Raw genomic sequence first — 17,207 nt, forward strand, 5'->3', positions numbered from 1 at the left:
TGTTTCCCTCACAGCATCCTTGTGATGTGTGCTTATGTGTGTGCACAGGTGTGTGTGGCTCTAAATGCAACTCAGTTTCTGTGCTATACTGGTTTGTGGAGCTTTGGGTTATTTTGTTTTGTGTTTTTAATAATGCAGTCTTCTCTGGAGGGCAGAGTTTCTACAACCAGTATTCAGAATTAACACCAATTGTGGGTTCCATAAGTAAAGTCAGCCATGAGGATTTTTCAATTGCAAAATTGAGAGGAAAGATTCCTTCCTCCTTCGCTTTGTCTTTTCTTAAAAAAGAAAGCCTATTACAGGTTATAACACAGAGTAACAGTTATGAGCACGTGGCAGAGGCTGGGATGGGGTGCTGTGGGCCGGGTGAGCAGGACAGAAAGGAGACATGCGTGGGTGTTGAGCAGCATGTGATGGCCACGGGGCATCAGCAGATGGATTCAGTCTTGTTCCACATATTTGCACTTAGAAAGCAGTGGTGTGTAATACCTAGTACATTTTAAAAATAGTTATATAAATAAATGGAAGACTTAAAGGTTTTGCCTTTACACGTGTTACTTTTCAAATGAAACTCTAGTTCATTCTAGGGAAATGGGCTATTCGAATAAAATAGGGAAAGAGAACAGTTTTTTGAGCTCCTGCTTTGTGCCAAGTGCTTTACAAAAATGGAGTCCAGAAATGTGAAATTGTTTAGAATGGATGTGAGCATATGCAGGTGTATCCGTGTTTAGCATGTAGTTTATGGCTAGTGTCAATATTTATAAGTATTGATTCACATCTTTAAAAATAGTCTTGTAACTATTCTTTCCTAAGGTGTCATTGTAGTATTTCTCTCTGAAGATATTGAAATTTCTGTACTACATTATCTTTGATGGAATTCTGCAACTGATGTCTTAACCTCAGATTTGATGACAGATTCAAAGACTGTTTATTCAGAATTCTCTGGCCGTTTCTTACATATGTGAAGAAACCAAGGACAGACATTCTGAGGGTTTATTTAAGGAACTTACCTGAAAATAAGAATATGAGAACTTTTTCCAAATTTTCAGTCTTCTTAACAGCCTCTTGATTCCCACAGTGTGTTTATATTTCATGTGCTTAACTAACCTCCCACATTCAAGTCTGAACATTTATGTGCTGAAGGAGCACGCCAGGCGGTCAGTAGACCCCCTGTTCCCTAGAACATTTTCAGTCTTTGCTGATTCTATAGGAAAAAGTTCAAAATGAAATTCTGCACCATTGCACTTCAGCAGTTTCTGGGGGAAAAAAAAGAAAGTGGTCGATAAATATCTCCAGATTTTTATGTAGCTACAGAAAGAAAATATGGATGCCTTCATTTATTCTACTAATGTGTTTAGCAGGTTTTACTCTGTAAAAAGCAATGTAGCTACATATCGGAAAAAAATTCTGATGACATAAAAAATTTTAAAAGGGTCATTCATCCAATGCCCAGAATGAACTCTGTTAACTTATAGGTCTCTACTTCCTATCTCATTATTCTCTTTACTTTTTTAAAAAAAATGGATCTTACTGTGGTGTCTCATTTACATTCATATTTAAGAGGGAATTTTTTTCATTATTTTTAGAGTATTTTCCCCATTTCTTGACATATTTTTATTGTCTGCTTGAGATTCCATTTTATGTATGCTATAATTTATCATGTTATTAATGTATTGAAGTCAATTCTACTTTTCTTTCTTATGAACAATATTGCATCTAAGAACCCTAAATGTAAAACTTTGGGAATATTAGTGATTATTTCCTACAGATGAATTCTTTCAAGTGGATTTGTTGCATCAAGAAGTGTATATGTATTTAAAGGTCTAGATTGTTGTTGTTTTTCAGGTACTAAATTGTGACGACTCTTTGTGACCCTATGGGTTGTAGCCTGCCAGGCTCCTCTGTCCTCCACCATCTCCCAGAGTTTGTTCAAATGCACTTTAGTGATGTTATCCACCATCTCATCCTCTGCCACCCACTTCTCCTATTGCCTTCCGTCTTTCCCAGCATCAAGGACTTTTCCAGCGAGTCAGCTCTATGCATCAGGTGGCCAAAGAACTGGAGCATCAGCTTTAGCATCTGTCCTTCCAATGAATATTCAGGGTTGATTTCCTTTAGGATTAACTGGTTTGATCTCCTTGCAGTTCAGGGGACTCTCAAGAATCATCTCCAGCACCATAATTTGAAACCATCAGTTCTTCAGCACTCAGCCTTTTTTATAGTCTGACTCATATCCATACATGTCTGCTGGTAAAACAATACTTTGATTATATGGACCTTTGTCAGCAAAGTGATGTGTGCTTTTTAATACTCTGTCCAGGTTTGTCATAGCTTTCCTTCCAAGAAGCAAGCAAGCATCTTTTAATTTCATGGCTACAGTCACTGTCTGCAATGATTTTGGAGTTCAAGAAAATGAAATCTGTCACTGTTTCCACTTTTTCCCTATCTATTTGCCATGAAGTGATGGGACTGGATGCCATGATCTTAGTTTTTTGAATGTTGAGTTTTAAGCCAACTTTATTCCCCACTTCTTTCCCACTCATCAAGAGGCTCTTTAGTTCCTCTTTACTTTCTGCCATTAGAATAGTATCATCTGCATATCTGAGGTTGTTGATATGGCTCTTGGCAATCTTGATTCCAGTTTGTGATTCATCCAGCCTGGCATTTTGCATGATGTACTCTGCATAGACATTAAGCAGGTAACAATATATAGCCTTGTCATACTCCTTTCCCAATTTTGAACCAGTCCATTATTCCATGTCTGGTTCTAACTGTTGCATCTTTACCTGCATGCAGGTTTCTCAGAAGACAAGTAATGTGGTCTGATATTCCCATCTCTTTAAGCATTTTCCACAGTTTGTTGTAATCCACACAGTCAAAGGCTTTAGCATAGTCAATGAAGCAGAAGTAGACATTTTTCTGGAATTGCTTTGCTTTCTCTATGATCCAGTGAATGTTGGCAATTTGTATCTCTGGTTCTTCTTCCTCTTCTAAACTGTACATCTAGAAGTTCTCAGTCAACGTACTGTTGAAGCCTAGCTTGAAGGATTTTGAGCATAGTCTTACTAGCAAGTGAAATGTGTGCAGTTGTCCAGTAGTTTGAGCATTCTTTAGCATTACCCTTCTTTGTGATTGGAATGAAAACTGACCTTTTCCAGTCCTTTGGCCACTGCAGAGTTTTCCAAATTTCCTGACATATTGAGTACAGGACTTTAACAGCATCATCTTTTAGGATTTGAAATAGCTCAGCTGGAATTCCATCACCTCCACTAGCCTTGTTCATACTAATAGTAATGCTTCCTAAGGCTTACTTGACTTCACACTCCAGGATGTCTGGCTCTAGGTGAGTGATCAGATTATCATGGTTATCTAGGTCATTAAGACTTGTTTTGTATTGTCCTTCTGTGCATTCTTGCCACCTCTTCTTGATCTCTTCTGCTTCTGTTAGGTCCTTACCATTTCTGTCCTTTATCGTGCCTATCCTTGCTTGAAATATTCCCTCGGTATCTCTAATTTTCTTGAAGAGATCTCTAGTCTTTCCCATTCTATTTCTTTGCATTGTTCACTTAAAAAGACTTTCTTATCTCACCTTGCTATTTTCTGAAACTCTCCATTCAGATGGGTATATCTTCTTCCCCTTTCTCCCTTCCCTTTTGCTTCACTTCTTTCCTCAGCTATTTGTAAAGCCTCCTCAGACAACCACTTTGCCTTCTTTCATTTCTTGTTCTTGGGGATGGTTTTGGTCACCACATCCTGTAGAATGTTACCAGCCTTGATCCATAGTTTTTCAGGCACTCTGTCTACCAAATCTAATCCCCTGAATCCATTCATTATCTCCACTATATAATCATATGGGATTTGATTTAGGTCATAGTGGCCAAGTGGCTTTCCCTATTTTCTTCAAATTAAGCTTGAATTTTGCAATAAGGTGCACATGATCTGAGCCACAGTCAGCTCCAGCTCTTGTTCTTACTGTATGTATAGAGCTTCTCCATCTTTGGCTGCAAAGAACATAATCAATCTGATTTTAGTACTGACCATCTGGTGATGTCCATGTGTAGAGTCTTCTCTGTGTTGTTGGAAAAAGTTGTTTGCTATGACCAGCATGTTCTCTTGACAAAACTCTGTTAGCCTTTGCCCTGCTTCATCTTGTACTCCAAGGCCAGACTTGCCTGTTCCTCTGGGTATCTCTTGACTTCATGATTTTGCATTCCAGTCCCCTATGATGAAAAGGGCATCTTTTTGGGTGTTAGTTCTAGAAGATGTGTAGGTCTTTAAAGAACTAGTCAACTTCAGCTTCTTCAGCATCAGTGGTGGGAGCATAGACTTGGATTACTGTGATGTTGAATGGTTTGCCTTGGAAAGGAACTGAGATCATTCTGTCATTTTTTAGTTTGCACCCAACTACTGCATTTCAGACTCTTTTGTTGACTGTGATGGCTACTCCATTTCCTCTAAGGGATTCTTGCCCACAGTAGTAGATATAATGGTCATCTGAATTAAATTCACCCATTCCAGTTGATTTTTGTTCACCAAGTCCTTAAGGTATCAATGTTCAATCTTGCCATGTCTTGCTTAACCATGTCCAATTTACCTTGATTCATGGACCTAACATTCCAGGTTCCTATGTAATATTGTTCTTCACAGCTTCAGACTTGACTTTTACCACCAGCCACATCCACAACTGAGCATTATTTCCACTTTGGCCCAGGCATTTCATTCTTTCTGGAGCTATTAGTGATAGCCTCTGCTCTTCCCCAGTAGCATATTGGACACCTTCTAACCTGGGGAACTCATCTTGCAGTGTCATGTCTTTTTGCCATTTTGTACTGTTCATGGAGTTCTCATGGCAAAAAGTCTAGAGTGGGTTGCCATCTCCTCCCGTGGACCGCGATTTGTCAGAACTCTTCACCATGACGCATCTAGCACAGGTGCCCCTGTGTGACCTGGCTCGTAGCTTCCGTGAGTTACACAGGCCCCTTTGCCACACCAGGCAGTGATCCATGAAAGGGATAGAAATGGCCCTCAACCCCAAAATAGCTGGTATTTTTAAAAAATACAAATGAGACTTCTGTTAAGACCAGAAGAAAGGAGCAAGCGAGAAAAGGCAGACTGATTTATTTTTAAAAAGACAGGTTCCAGAGCTAAGTATCTGGGAAATTTTAGCTCGCTCCTGTGGGTTTGTACAGTTATAACTTGGTGTGCATACACCCCTTCCCTGTTAGATGTTCGGTGTGACTGGTCCCTAGACAAGCCTGTTCACACTCCGTCCTTGCTAATCCACAGTTAAAATTAGCTCTTGCTACACCGGTTTGCCCTGTGGAGCACTGAGCTACACAGTGGGGTGGCCAGGCACAGCGTCCCCCCAATGTGCGGGACGACGCCCCGTGAAATGTCAGACTGGCACCGAAGAAAGATCCCAGGTTTACTTGAATATGCAACACTTTGACCGAGAACATGTAGCACTCTGGCCAAGAATATGCCAGATTTGTTTAACTGCTGCCTGAAATAATTTTTTTTCCAGGCTGAGGCAAGGAAAAAATGAATAACATTTTCAGAGTTATGCAAGGCTATAGAAGTATGATATATTTGAGGCATGGCTTCTTACTTTCTGGTTATACATCATTTTAAATGTGATTATTAAAATCAGTTTCTTTGATAGGCAATATAAATATTTGAATGTAAATAATATATGTATGTATATTGCCTGTCAAAGAAGGAAACTGATTTTTATGTGCCTGTACATATGTGTGTGTACAAAGTATATATTTAAAACTCAAACGTATATGTCTCTGATCAGAGGAGAAACTGAGCTACAATAGAAAAATAATCTAAAGGTGGGTGGGACAGGCGCTGGCTCCCTAATCCTGAGCCCTTTGTCCTTGGTCGGATAATTTTGGCAAAGCTGTCCCAGATATGCAGTAGCCTTCTGCCACCTGCCACCACGTGGCAAAATTATGTGTTATAGAAGTATCTAATTCACTATTCAGAACTTCCAGGAATGATCACCTGTTTCAAATAGCCGGCTAACCTAAGTCTGGCTCAAGCATTTAGCCCTTTTCAGTCTCCTTTTTGTGTCTTGTGATTGAATTTCAACAAGCCTTATATACACTTTGTGTAATTTTGTTGCCATTTGACCATGAACACTGTTGTGCTTAGTCATGCTCAGTGGTGTCCGACTCTTTGCGACCCCATGGACCTTAGCTTGCCAGGCTCCTCTGTCCATGGGATTCTCCAGGCAAGAATTCTGGAGTGGCTTGCCATGCCCTCCTCCAGGGGAACTTCCCAACCCAAGAATCGACCCAGGTCTCCCACTTTGTAGGCAGATTCTTTATTGTCTGAGCCACCAGGGAAACCAAAGAATACTATTAGACTGAATTTATTATTGAATTCTATTCTATTGCATGTTGTCAGTTTTTTAAATGAATGTGTAACTGCAAATAAGATATCCCATTAAAACTCCAACGATAAAGCAGAGTTTCAGGATCTGGAGATATAACTTCCCAGCAGTTTCTAAAAGTGTTAATACTGGTAATAGAAGATAGATTTAAGTAATGATATTCATCCAACTAGTGTATAAATCTGAAGCATCTTATTTTGTTGTATAATTGAGGCTACCTCTACATAATCCTACAGCAGATGGTGGACCAGGGCCTCTCAGTCAGCTTGTCCATTAGTACAAAATGACATGCGACTTCATTTACAGGATGTTTTGTAGCTATATTTTATAAAATTCTAGGTCAGAATTATGTACAATCAGTCCTCCCGGCTGAGGTCAAGACATTGCCACAGTAAACAGGAAGAATACCACAGAATTTATGTTCACGTTCCCCAAGATGGACTCATGGCCTGACCTGGGAATGTCCAGAGGCTGATGGGGTCTCCTTAACAATGATAAAGCTTTGTGAGCTGAAGCACACATGAAAGATGGACACCCAAGAATTTAAGTAGCAGAATTTTTATTTCTCAATCTCTTTGGTAAACAGATTTACCACAAACTGGTAGACTTGAAAGAATAGAAACTTATTCTCTCACAGTTCTGGAAGCCAGAAGTTTGAAACCAAGGAGCTGGCAAGGCCATGCTCCCTCTAGAGACCTGAAAAAATCCTTCCTTTTCTCTTCACAGCATCTCATGTTTGCTGCAGTCTGCCTCCACCAAAACCTGGCCTTTCTTCTTTTTATTTCTGTATGTCCTCTTCTCTTCTTATAAATACACTAGTCATGGGATTTAGGACCAGGCCTGATCCAGAATGATCTCATCTCAGTTCTTAACTGATCACATGTGCAAAGACTCTATTAGTTAATAGAATCATAAGTGGATGCTGAATTTTGTGAAAAGTTATTCTGCATCTGTTGAAATGATCATGTTACTTTTATTCTTCAGTTTGTTAATGTAATCCATCATGCTGATTTGCAGATATTGAGCCATCTTTGCATCGCGGGCATAAATCCCAATGATCATGGTATATGATCTTTTCAATGTATTGTTGAATTTGATTTGCTAATATTTTCTTGAAGATTTTCGTATCTATGTGCATCAGTGATATTGGCCTATGATCTTTTTTGTGTGATTCTCTGTCTGGTTTCGGTGTTAGGGTGAGGCTGGCCTTGTAGAATGAGTTCAGAAATATTCTTCCCTCTGAAATTTTTTGGCTAGTTTGAGAAAAATAGGTGTTGACTCTTCTCTAAATGTTTGGTAGAATTCACCCATGAAGCCCTCTGGTCCTAGACTTTAGTTTGTATGGAGTTTTTTATTATTATTATTGTTATTGATTTCATTGCTAGTAATTGGTTTGTTTACATTTTTTATTTCTTTTTCTTTCAGTCTTGAGAGTTTTCACATTTCTGGAGATTTATTCATTTCTTCTAGGCTGCCCATTTTATTGGTGTGTGTATAGGTGTCCATAGTAATTTCTTGTGATCTTTTGTATTTCTGTGGTGTCAGTTATAACTTCTCTTCTTTCATTTTTTATTTTATTGCTCTTTTTTTAAATTATCACTCTTTCTTTTTTTGTGAGTGACTTAAGTTTATTTTATTAATCTTTTCAAAGAACCAGCTCTTAGCAGATTATACAATGTTAACTAAACCATGTGAAATAAGTATTCATATGGAAAATTTTCACAAAAAGGAAAGAAGCTTGGTTAGGATGGAAGAATTATGTATCATTTCATTCTTTAATAATCTGTTTTATTAGTTTTGTATTTAGCTTTAAGTGATTAAAGAATTGTTATTACTACTGGAAGGACTACGAGTTGCCCTTCAAAAATGTCATATGCTTTCTTCAGTGATATTGATATATTGATTGTATATCATTAATAATAAGCAAGCATTTATTTTCTAACAAGCCAGTCCCATGGGTCGTCCATTAAAACATGCTGGTGGGAAAACAAGGCAAAGTTGATCCCACATGGGAGAATGTGGGGAGACCACGTCCTATAGATCTTCTCAAAGGAAAGGTGGGCAAGTTCAGGGGGACCATCTGTGCTTTGCTTTGCCCCCTAAGAGTGTGGACGGTGGAAAGAGGAGGCATCTGTGAGTCAGACAAACACGAGTCCTTGGTGAGTTTAGCACCACAACAAGCAACCAGGCTCTCTCTGCCTCCAAACAATCTGTATGAGGTTGTAGCACCTCCTGAACTGTATTCACAAGAATATGTATTCAAGAAAAAGTCATGCCTTAGAGCTAAGTGACATATGAGAAAGTGTTGGAATATGGGACATTTTATAGGATACCTGACCTGTCTCCTCCATAAGTCTATGCATTAAGAACAATAAACTGTAGAATCCTTTCTAGGTTAAAAAAAACATTTAAGAGACATAGGTATCAGAGACATAGTGCAGATTTTGTATCTTGACTGAAACAAACTAGTTGTAAATAAGGGGAAATTTTGTTGTTCATTCGCTAAGTCCAACTCTTTGAGACGCCGTGGACTGCAACACACCAGCCCTCTCAGTCTTCCACTATCTTCAGCAGTTTGCTCAAATTCATGTCCATTGAGTCGGTGATGCTATCTAACTATCCCACCCTCTGCCACCCCCTTCTCCTTTTGCCTTCAATCTTTCCCACCATTGGGGTCTTTTCCTGTTAGATAGGCCATGTATTATATCATAGTAAGGAATTAGTGCAGATTTTGTTCATACTGGTAAGGTTGGCCCTGAAAAAAATCTCCCTTCTTATTTAGAGATACAGAAATAATTAGGAGTGAAACATTATGATGTCTGGAATTTGCCTTAAAATATTTCAGCAGAGAAAAAAGAGAGAAAGAAGAAAAAGGAATCTTAGAGGAAGGAAGTATGGCAAACTGTTCATAATTGTTGGGACTTTATCATCAATATATGGGGAGTTATTTTATTTGTCTCTCTATTTTTGCGCACGTTGGAAAATTTCCATGATAAAAGAGTTCCTGTCCTCTGTGTTCAGTCGTGTCTGACTCTTTGCAACCCCTTGGACTGTAGCCTGCCAGCCTCCTCTGTCCTTGGAATTTTCCAGGCAAGAATATTGCATTGGATTGCCATTTCCTTCTTCAGGGTATCTTCCCAACCCAGGGATTGAACCCACGTCTGCAGTATCTCCTGTATTGGCAGGCAGATTCTTTACCACTGGTACCACCAACATAGATAAATACATTCCTTGAATATTACCTTCCGAAAACTTCTGTGATTTTTCCTGAGCAAGCTTTAAGGGCTAATTTGTTAATATTCCCCATTGTAAGTCAAAGATTTCTCAGGGGCTCTGAGTAATAACTAGAATCAAACCTTCTCATCCACTCCCAACAGGAGGAAAAATTCCATGAAGAGCAATTTGGCAAGGACTCCCAAAAGGACAGATACCTTTATGCATCATTCTGACTTCCAGAAACTTATTCTATGAGCACAGGCAAAAATATACCATGACATGTTCACAGACATTCCCCGGAGTACTGTTTATAATGTCAGTGAGCTGGAAATAATGGAGTGGTCCATCAAGAAGAAGCTAGTTAGGCAAGTTATGGCCAATCAACAGATGGAATATTTAAGTAGCCCTTAAAAATAATGTAGGAGATCTGTATTGCTGATATGGAAGTGTTTTTAAGACATGTGAAATTAAACAAAAAAAACAGGTATAAAAAACTATGAACCTGTAAAGCAATTACCCTCCAATTAAAAATAAATAAAACTTTTTAAAGAGTAAAAAAAATCTTTAAAGAAAGATGAAGAAAAACAAGGATAACGTAAAGTTTCAAGTTTGATGCAGCACATACTTTTACAACTTGGTCATCACAGACAAAAAGAGGGCAGGGCAGCTGAAGCAGCCCCTGCCCCCACGTCAGGCAGTGACGGAGCTGAAATGAAGCAGGCATGTTGATGTGAACTGCATTAACACTTTAATAATTTTAAAAATAGCATTTCTAGGAAAAAAAACTACTATGAACCCATTCGAGGTTTTAAAAGATAGAAAGATGTAAGAGATGGGGAGCAGTAGTTACCTGCTGGATGTGGCATGGGTAGGAGAAAAGACGTTTACTTTTTGTTTTATATATTTGAATGTTTAACTTGTGTGTATACTATTTTCCATTTTAAAAGAGAAAAAATGTAAGAGAAATTTTAAAAATCATACGAATGTAATTAGGAAGGTGATTCTGCTAGGGGGAAATTATTTAATGTACAACTTTTAAAAGTTGTAGGGGGTGTACTGTTTTAAGGTTATAAAAATAAGGATTCCTTCTATAGTACTGACAAATTATGCAAAATTATGTGAAAGTCTATTTGAAAATACTTGGAACTCTTCTAATGAAGTTATATAAAAGATGAAACTTTGCATGCAAGTTATAGCAGAGAAAACACTGGAGAAATATTTCTTTCTATCTACATGGAATTAATACTGGCTTTAAAGATGCATTAGCTTCTGTATCTTATAAGACTATGCTGGTGGCATCTACTGTGCTCCAGGTACTTATTCACTGAACATTTCCAGTGTTGCTCCTGCACTGTGAACAGGGTGAGTGCTATCAGTTCTAATTTTCATACAAAGAAACTGAGTCTGGAAGCGTTGATCACCTTATTCAAAGTCGCACAAGTTCAGCATCAGACCCCAAAGCCATTCACTTAGCTTGCCTTGTCTCCCTGTCTTCTTTATTTGGGAAAAAATTAGAGGGAAATTAAGAAAATGATCTGGCCTTTTATTCTTGCCCTTCCTTATTTTTGCTTTCAGCAACTAACTTTTTCTAGCCTTGTTTTATGTCCTAGGAGAAGGTACATGACAGAAGGCGTTATGGGAGTTGGAGATTATGAGTGGTTTATTAGCTGAATTTTCTTAGGTGTTTCAGTAAAATAGAGAATTCACAGCTCAGTGACTTTTTTTCCCTGCAGATATTGTGGATGCTTTATCAGATCCAAAGAAATTTCTTTCCATTACGGAAAAGAGAGCGGATCAAATGAGAGCTATGGGCATTGAAACTGTAAGTAGCAACAGTCAATTAAGACAGGTAGCAATGGCCAATTAAAGACAGCTGAGTTGGGGAAGTTGTCTAACTGATTACAAGAGTAAGACCAAGTCATAAATTAATAGAATAAGTTCAAAAGTGGTTTTTGAAACTGAACTTTCATTTCAACAAAGCAGTTTCAAAAGTCTATGAGGATGTAGCATATTTAATAAAATGTGACCCACTTCATTACTATGGTTTCACTCACATCTGGGGACCCTGGCCCCATTAGAAATGAAATGGAAACACCCATAATGCTTTTAGGAACATTTAAATATAGGATGCTTTTGTGATACGTTGAAATACCAGTTCACCTAAATCAGTGAATAAATAAAACTGGCATTTACTATTGTTTACTTTTTACTAGTTTTATATCCAACCTTCAATGCCAGTGTACCATTGTGGGGTTTCATGCCTTGTTTTTCAAGTTCCCCTTACTCCTCAGTTTAGAATAGAAACAGAAATCTCTCCAGTAGCTTGAAAAAAGAAGGTATAGCCTGCTTATGACAAAGAAGCTTCACCTGCTTTCCTTGGCCTTCCTCTTTTGGCTCAGATCTGAGGAAACCGTATGTTTACTCCTGAAGCAAAGATCTATATAGGGAGTAAAGGCTAGGATACAGAGGAGCAGTTGATGGTACAGACTGGGTTCAATAGAAGGGAGAATGCGCAAGACATCTGACTTCTAGGTGGCATTCATTTGGGTCAAGATAAGCATTTCTGTTCCAGAGTGACATCGCCGATGTGCCCAGTGACACTTCAAAGAACGACAAGAAAGGGAAGGCCAACACAGCCAAAGCTAGTGTGACCCCTCAGAGCAGCTCGGAGCTCAGGCCAACCGCCACAGCTGCCCTGGGGGCTGGCCTGGAGGCCAAGAAAGGTAAGAGAGGGTTGTCTGGGCTCCTTATCTGTTCCAGCAGTTTTCCAAACTTTGATGCAGATATTTAGAACTGTTAGTTTTGCCAGTGTTCAGGGCTCCATAAAACTCAAGAGCAGCAGGTTTTCTGTGGGTTGAACAAATTGCTCAATTTCTCTGAGTGGTTAACAGGAAAGCAGTGTTTCATTTGCTAGATCCCCTGCACCATAGTTAATACCACATACAACATCAGTAGACCTAGAAATGTTGAAATTTGGTACTCTTTTTGTGAGGAAAAAAAAGGCATTCACAGAGTGAGCATAGCAAAATCATTCCCTCTCTCCCGCAGGTACCACCATAAGCATGAGCAGTAAGTTCATGAACCAGCAGAATAATGATTGTTCCTGACATTCCTAGATCCCCTTTTTGCTAATTTTGCCCCATGGGTTGATATTCAGCATCCATGATTATTTATTTGTTAAGTTATCAGATGGGCATCTGAAGGCCAGTTCTCTGTGGTTACCTGTAGATGTAATGGAAGAGCATAAGAGGTTGCATTACAAAGAATTACATGTTCCATGTGCTGGTATCCAGTCGATGTATAGGGGAATAACTGTATTGATTATTTAAAGTTGATTTCCATTCTTGTTGTTCAGGCATCCATTCTGATTGGATGGTCTCCATTCCATATGATAATTAAATATTTTAAATATCCTCCTTGACCATGAATCATTTACAAAACTCAGTTTTGTTACTTTAAGAATTTCTCTTTTTCCTAATGGTCTTCTCCTCAGTATAAATATCTCCCATTTATATGTGAATTCAGCATCTTTGGTGTAAGACAGCCAAGCTGTCCGTGTACGTAAGCACACACAGTGCTGCAGTTTAAGGTAAGAAATGACAGGCTTTCCTTAACTGAGGCAGCATGGTAATTTAGCAGGAGATTCAATGTGCATTGAGCTTTGAGAAACAAATTAGGAAATGAGATGGCACAAAAGCAGCCCGAATTGTGCTCTGCAGCCGCATGCCTGTTCCTCCCTGGAGAGAACATGGAACAAGGTCATGATGCAGGATATGGGCTTTCCATCCAGCACTGTCTTTCTTAACATCAGCCTCTCAGGCAGAGACAGGCAGTGGAAAATGGGAGAGTTTTTGTTTAGTTAAAGGTCTTGTGTCATGCTCACCAGCACAGAAAGACATTAGTTAGTGGCCTGAAAAAGCAGTGTGACCAGCTTAGAGATGAGAAATGGAATATTTCCTGCCACATCAGTAAACAAAGGATGTCACAGGCATCAGCAGTTGTAGCCTCCAATGACTGGGAGCTGGTGAGCCCTGAGGGAACTCTGGAAGGAAAGAATACCTGCCATCCAGCAGCCATCAGACTGCAGCCACTCCTTATGGTGAGCCCCAAGGAAACTCGGAATGTGAAAACACAGGATACTGGAACCAGATAGCTGAGGTACATGTGAAAGGAGTGATTTCAGTGAGCCCAGACCCTTCTAATACATAGGAAAGTGCTGAATTTCTTGACTTGACATACCTGGTTTCTTTAAATAACAGTCACCTTTTGTCATTCAGACTACCTGCCCTTTGTTGTAAAACCCCCTAGCTCCTCCCTTCACCTACTTGGAGCAGTTTTTCAGAGCTCTCTGAACTGCTCTCTCCCACACTGCTGTCCTCATTTTGCCCCCAAATAAAGCCTAACTTGCAACTCAACATGTTGTACAGATTTTTTCAACACAAAACACAGAAGTGATCCTAGTTCTAGCAGGGACCATGACTGTGTTCAGAACTGTTTCACTTCTGGTCCAAATAAGATTACACAGGAAGGAGCCACTGGAAGAAGCTCTCCTTTCCCCTCCTCCCCTAGGCCAACACCCTAAGTAAGAGGGTCTACACACTGATTCATTTTGGCCTTTTGTTCAGGAGACTTGGGAGCCTCCTCTAAGGCACAGTGGTCAGTTCTACGAGAAATGCCTTCACAGCTTCAGGAACCTCACAATGAAACAGGCTTTCACACTGTGGCCAGGTGGTGTTCATGAGGGCTGACTGCCTAGAAATGGGAGGAAGGGGGTCCCTTCCAGCCAGGGATCAGACGAGACTCAAGGATAGGATCCTAACTGAGCTGGGCCTTGAAACCCAGGTCTGACATGAGCAGGGAGAGAAGGTGGAGGAGCCCAGGCAGAGACCAAGGCCACACAGGAAGCAGCCGGGGTCAGAAAGGGGCAGAGCGAGTCTGATCTGGAGATGGCCTAGGACCACCTGAGGATGGAGAGTGACCCCCAAGAGTTTTTACAAGGATTAGTACAGCCTTGGTGGGAATAGTCTTTAAAAAGAGGGAATAAGTGATAAGGGCCAGTGAAGAATTAGGGTATATATGCCTCTAATTTAACACTTAACCACATTGTATTTATATTATATTTACTCATGTGATATTTATGTAACATGATAATAACTAGAAAAAGGAGTTATTGCAGGCAAGACCACTCCTCTGTCATCCAGTATGACCCTGGAACCATGCCTAGTGAAGATCTAGAGTCTTTTCTCTGGAAGTAAATGGCTGGTGAATGAACAAGCCGTGCTAACAGCAAGGAGAGCCTGGATGAGGCTGGATGTACTCAGAGGGAGAGGAAGCATGGAAATCAGTCGGTGACTTGGGTGTCGGCTTTAGGGGGAAGAAGGTAACTCAGGGACTTCAAGCACAGGTCACAGAAAGAGACGGTACCATTGAGTGAAGCCGATAACTCAAGAGGAGGGACAGTTTTGGGTAAGATGAGTCTTGTCCTGGACATCATCAAGCTGTTGGGGGTGCATCTGGGCAGAAACATGCAACGGCAAAACTATGGTAGGTCAAGAGGAGGGAGATGGGAGAAAGGGGAAGAGAGAGGATGTGAGATTGCTTAGAAAGATAGCAGGAATGGAAACAAACAAACAAAAAAAGAAAGATTTGCAAGAAGAATGAGTTTGAGAAAGTAGTGTAGACAGTCCAGAGAAGTTAAAACTGCATAGTTACTGTTGAATCAGGAATGCTTGGGTGATGAGAGTGGAAACCAGGTTAGAAAAATTGATGATTGAAGATATGAAATGGTTGCTGTGGAGAACACTTGCATGTTGGTGGGAGCCAGTGAAGAGGAGAGGGAAAATGCCAGAGAGGGGTGTACAGAGAAACAGGCTCTGAGGGAGAGCTGAATTGAGAGAAGGGGAGCGGTCCCGCTGCGTGAGAAAGGAAGAAAGGTGTCCTGTCTGAGCCACGAAGAAGAATTGAAGAGAAGTCCTATGTCAGGAAGGAAGCGTCAGGTGGCGCCCAGCAGCATCTGCTGTGAATGTCTGTGATCATGACGGGCTCTGAAGCTCTACAGGGTTCTATTAGACACACGGCCCAATAGTAATAACTGCACTAGTGCTGCTTGATGTTCTTCTTTAATTTTAAGATTAAGCAATTGAGAAAACTCAACTAGTTGATCTCCAAATTACAGTTTGAGAGAAAAGAAGTCATTTTTAATGAGCTGTATTGATAAAAACAAAAACCGTATGTACTGAAACTTCAACTATTTAAAATCTTTGGGGCCCAAAATTTGCAAATTCACCCCTACTTTCACACCAGGGAAACCTGGAGACCTACACAGTCTGATACAGAAGCCACAGGCCACATGTGGCTTTTTAGGCTTAAAACTAAAAACTTGAGCATCTCAGGTGCCCTGGACAGTTCACAGATGGAACATATTCACTCTCACTGGAAGTCCTATTAGACAAGCTGCTCTGAGTGTAGAGATGGAGCCAGGCCTGTACCAGTTCCTGTTCTGTAGAGTGTGGTTTTTTCCCCTAACTTCCTAAACCTTTCATAGAAACTAACATTTTTACAATGTGTCTTTCTCTTAAAAAAAAAAAAAAAAAAAGCAAAACCAGGGTTGAGGGAGGTTTGTGTTTTCATGTTATTGTTGTTGTTTAGTCACTAAGTCATATCCAACTCTTTTGCAACCCCATGGAATGTAGCTTGCCAGGCTCCTCTGTCCATGAGATTTTCCAGGCAAGAATACTGGAGTGGGTTGCCATTTCCTTCTCCAAGGGATCTTCCAAACCCAGGGATCAAACCCGCGTCTCCTGCATTGGCAGGTGGATTCTTTACACTGAGCCACCTAGGAAGCCCTTCTGTTTTCATAGGGTCCTGTTAATCAAGATTTCATTGAACCAAGACCAGAAAACAGTCTCAGCGGACTAGATCAGACTCTTAGTATTTGTTAGGGCTCTAGAGCACCTTGCATGCCTCCCAATTCTGTGTGTTCATTTTACAGAAGACAGAAAAGAGACCCAAAGATAGGGAGCTCTTTGCAATGTCAGGATAGACCTCCATGGCCTGCAGTAAAGCCAGGAATTAGCTTGTGATGTCAGACCTCAGAGATCAGAGAAGAGACCCATGATCCCTTGACATCCCTATCACAAAGTGTTAGAGATCTGAAGACTGATTTCTCTCTGCCATGACTCTTTTACTGTCCTTACCACCCTCAGCCTGGATGTACATGTCTTCTTAAAATGAGTGCAACTGAAAAACAAGACCCTAGAATTTGATACCTGTCTTTCTTGAGTATCTCACACTTGGCCTTTAAGATTCTAATGGAAATCTATAGAATGCACATTCATCTTCTTTACCTAAGATGAAAATCTGCAGTCAAACAGAATGCGTTTTGGGTTTCGCCTGCAAGTGTGGTTGCCATGACAACACCTGGCTTAGCATCACTCCCAACAGCAGGATGACTTAGTGTGTTACTCTAGGTGCTCATGACTGCGTCCTGTTCTACACTGATTTGATTTCATTATTTTCTGTATGTTAAGGGCACTCCTGGGCTTACTAGCGTATCACTTAAATGCTAGAATTAAATTCAGTAAAGGAAAGG

General features: G+C 40.1%; 1 protein-coding gene across 9 annotated transcripts in view; it reads left to right on the top strand.

Annotated features, from left to right (window-relative positions):
- PLCB4 (phospholipase C beta 4) overlaps nucleotides 1-17,207 on the top strand; it is a 452,949-nt gene that overhangs the window by 398,450 nt on the left and 37,292 nt on the right. For all 9 annotated transcript variants that reach the window (XM_043883530.1, XM_043883532.1, XM_043883529.1 and 6 more), the window contains 2 exons: nucleotides 11,350-11,438; nucleotides 12,189-12,339. In XM_043883530.1, the coding sequence (XP_043739465.1) occupies nucleotides 11,350-11,438; nucleotides 12,189-12,339 (240 nt within the window). The remainder of the gene's footprint in view (nucleotides 1-11,349; nucleotides 11,439-12,188; nucleotides 12,340-17,207) is intronic.

This window comes from Cervus elaphus, chromosome 23, assembly GCF_910594005.1.
Source record: "Cervus elaphus chromosome 23, mCerEla1.1, whole genome shotgun sequence".
Lineage (NCBI taxonomy): Eukaryota > Metazoa > Chordata > Mammalia > Artiodactyla > Cervidae > Cervus > Cervus elaphus.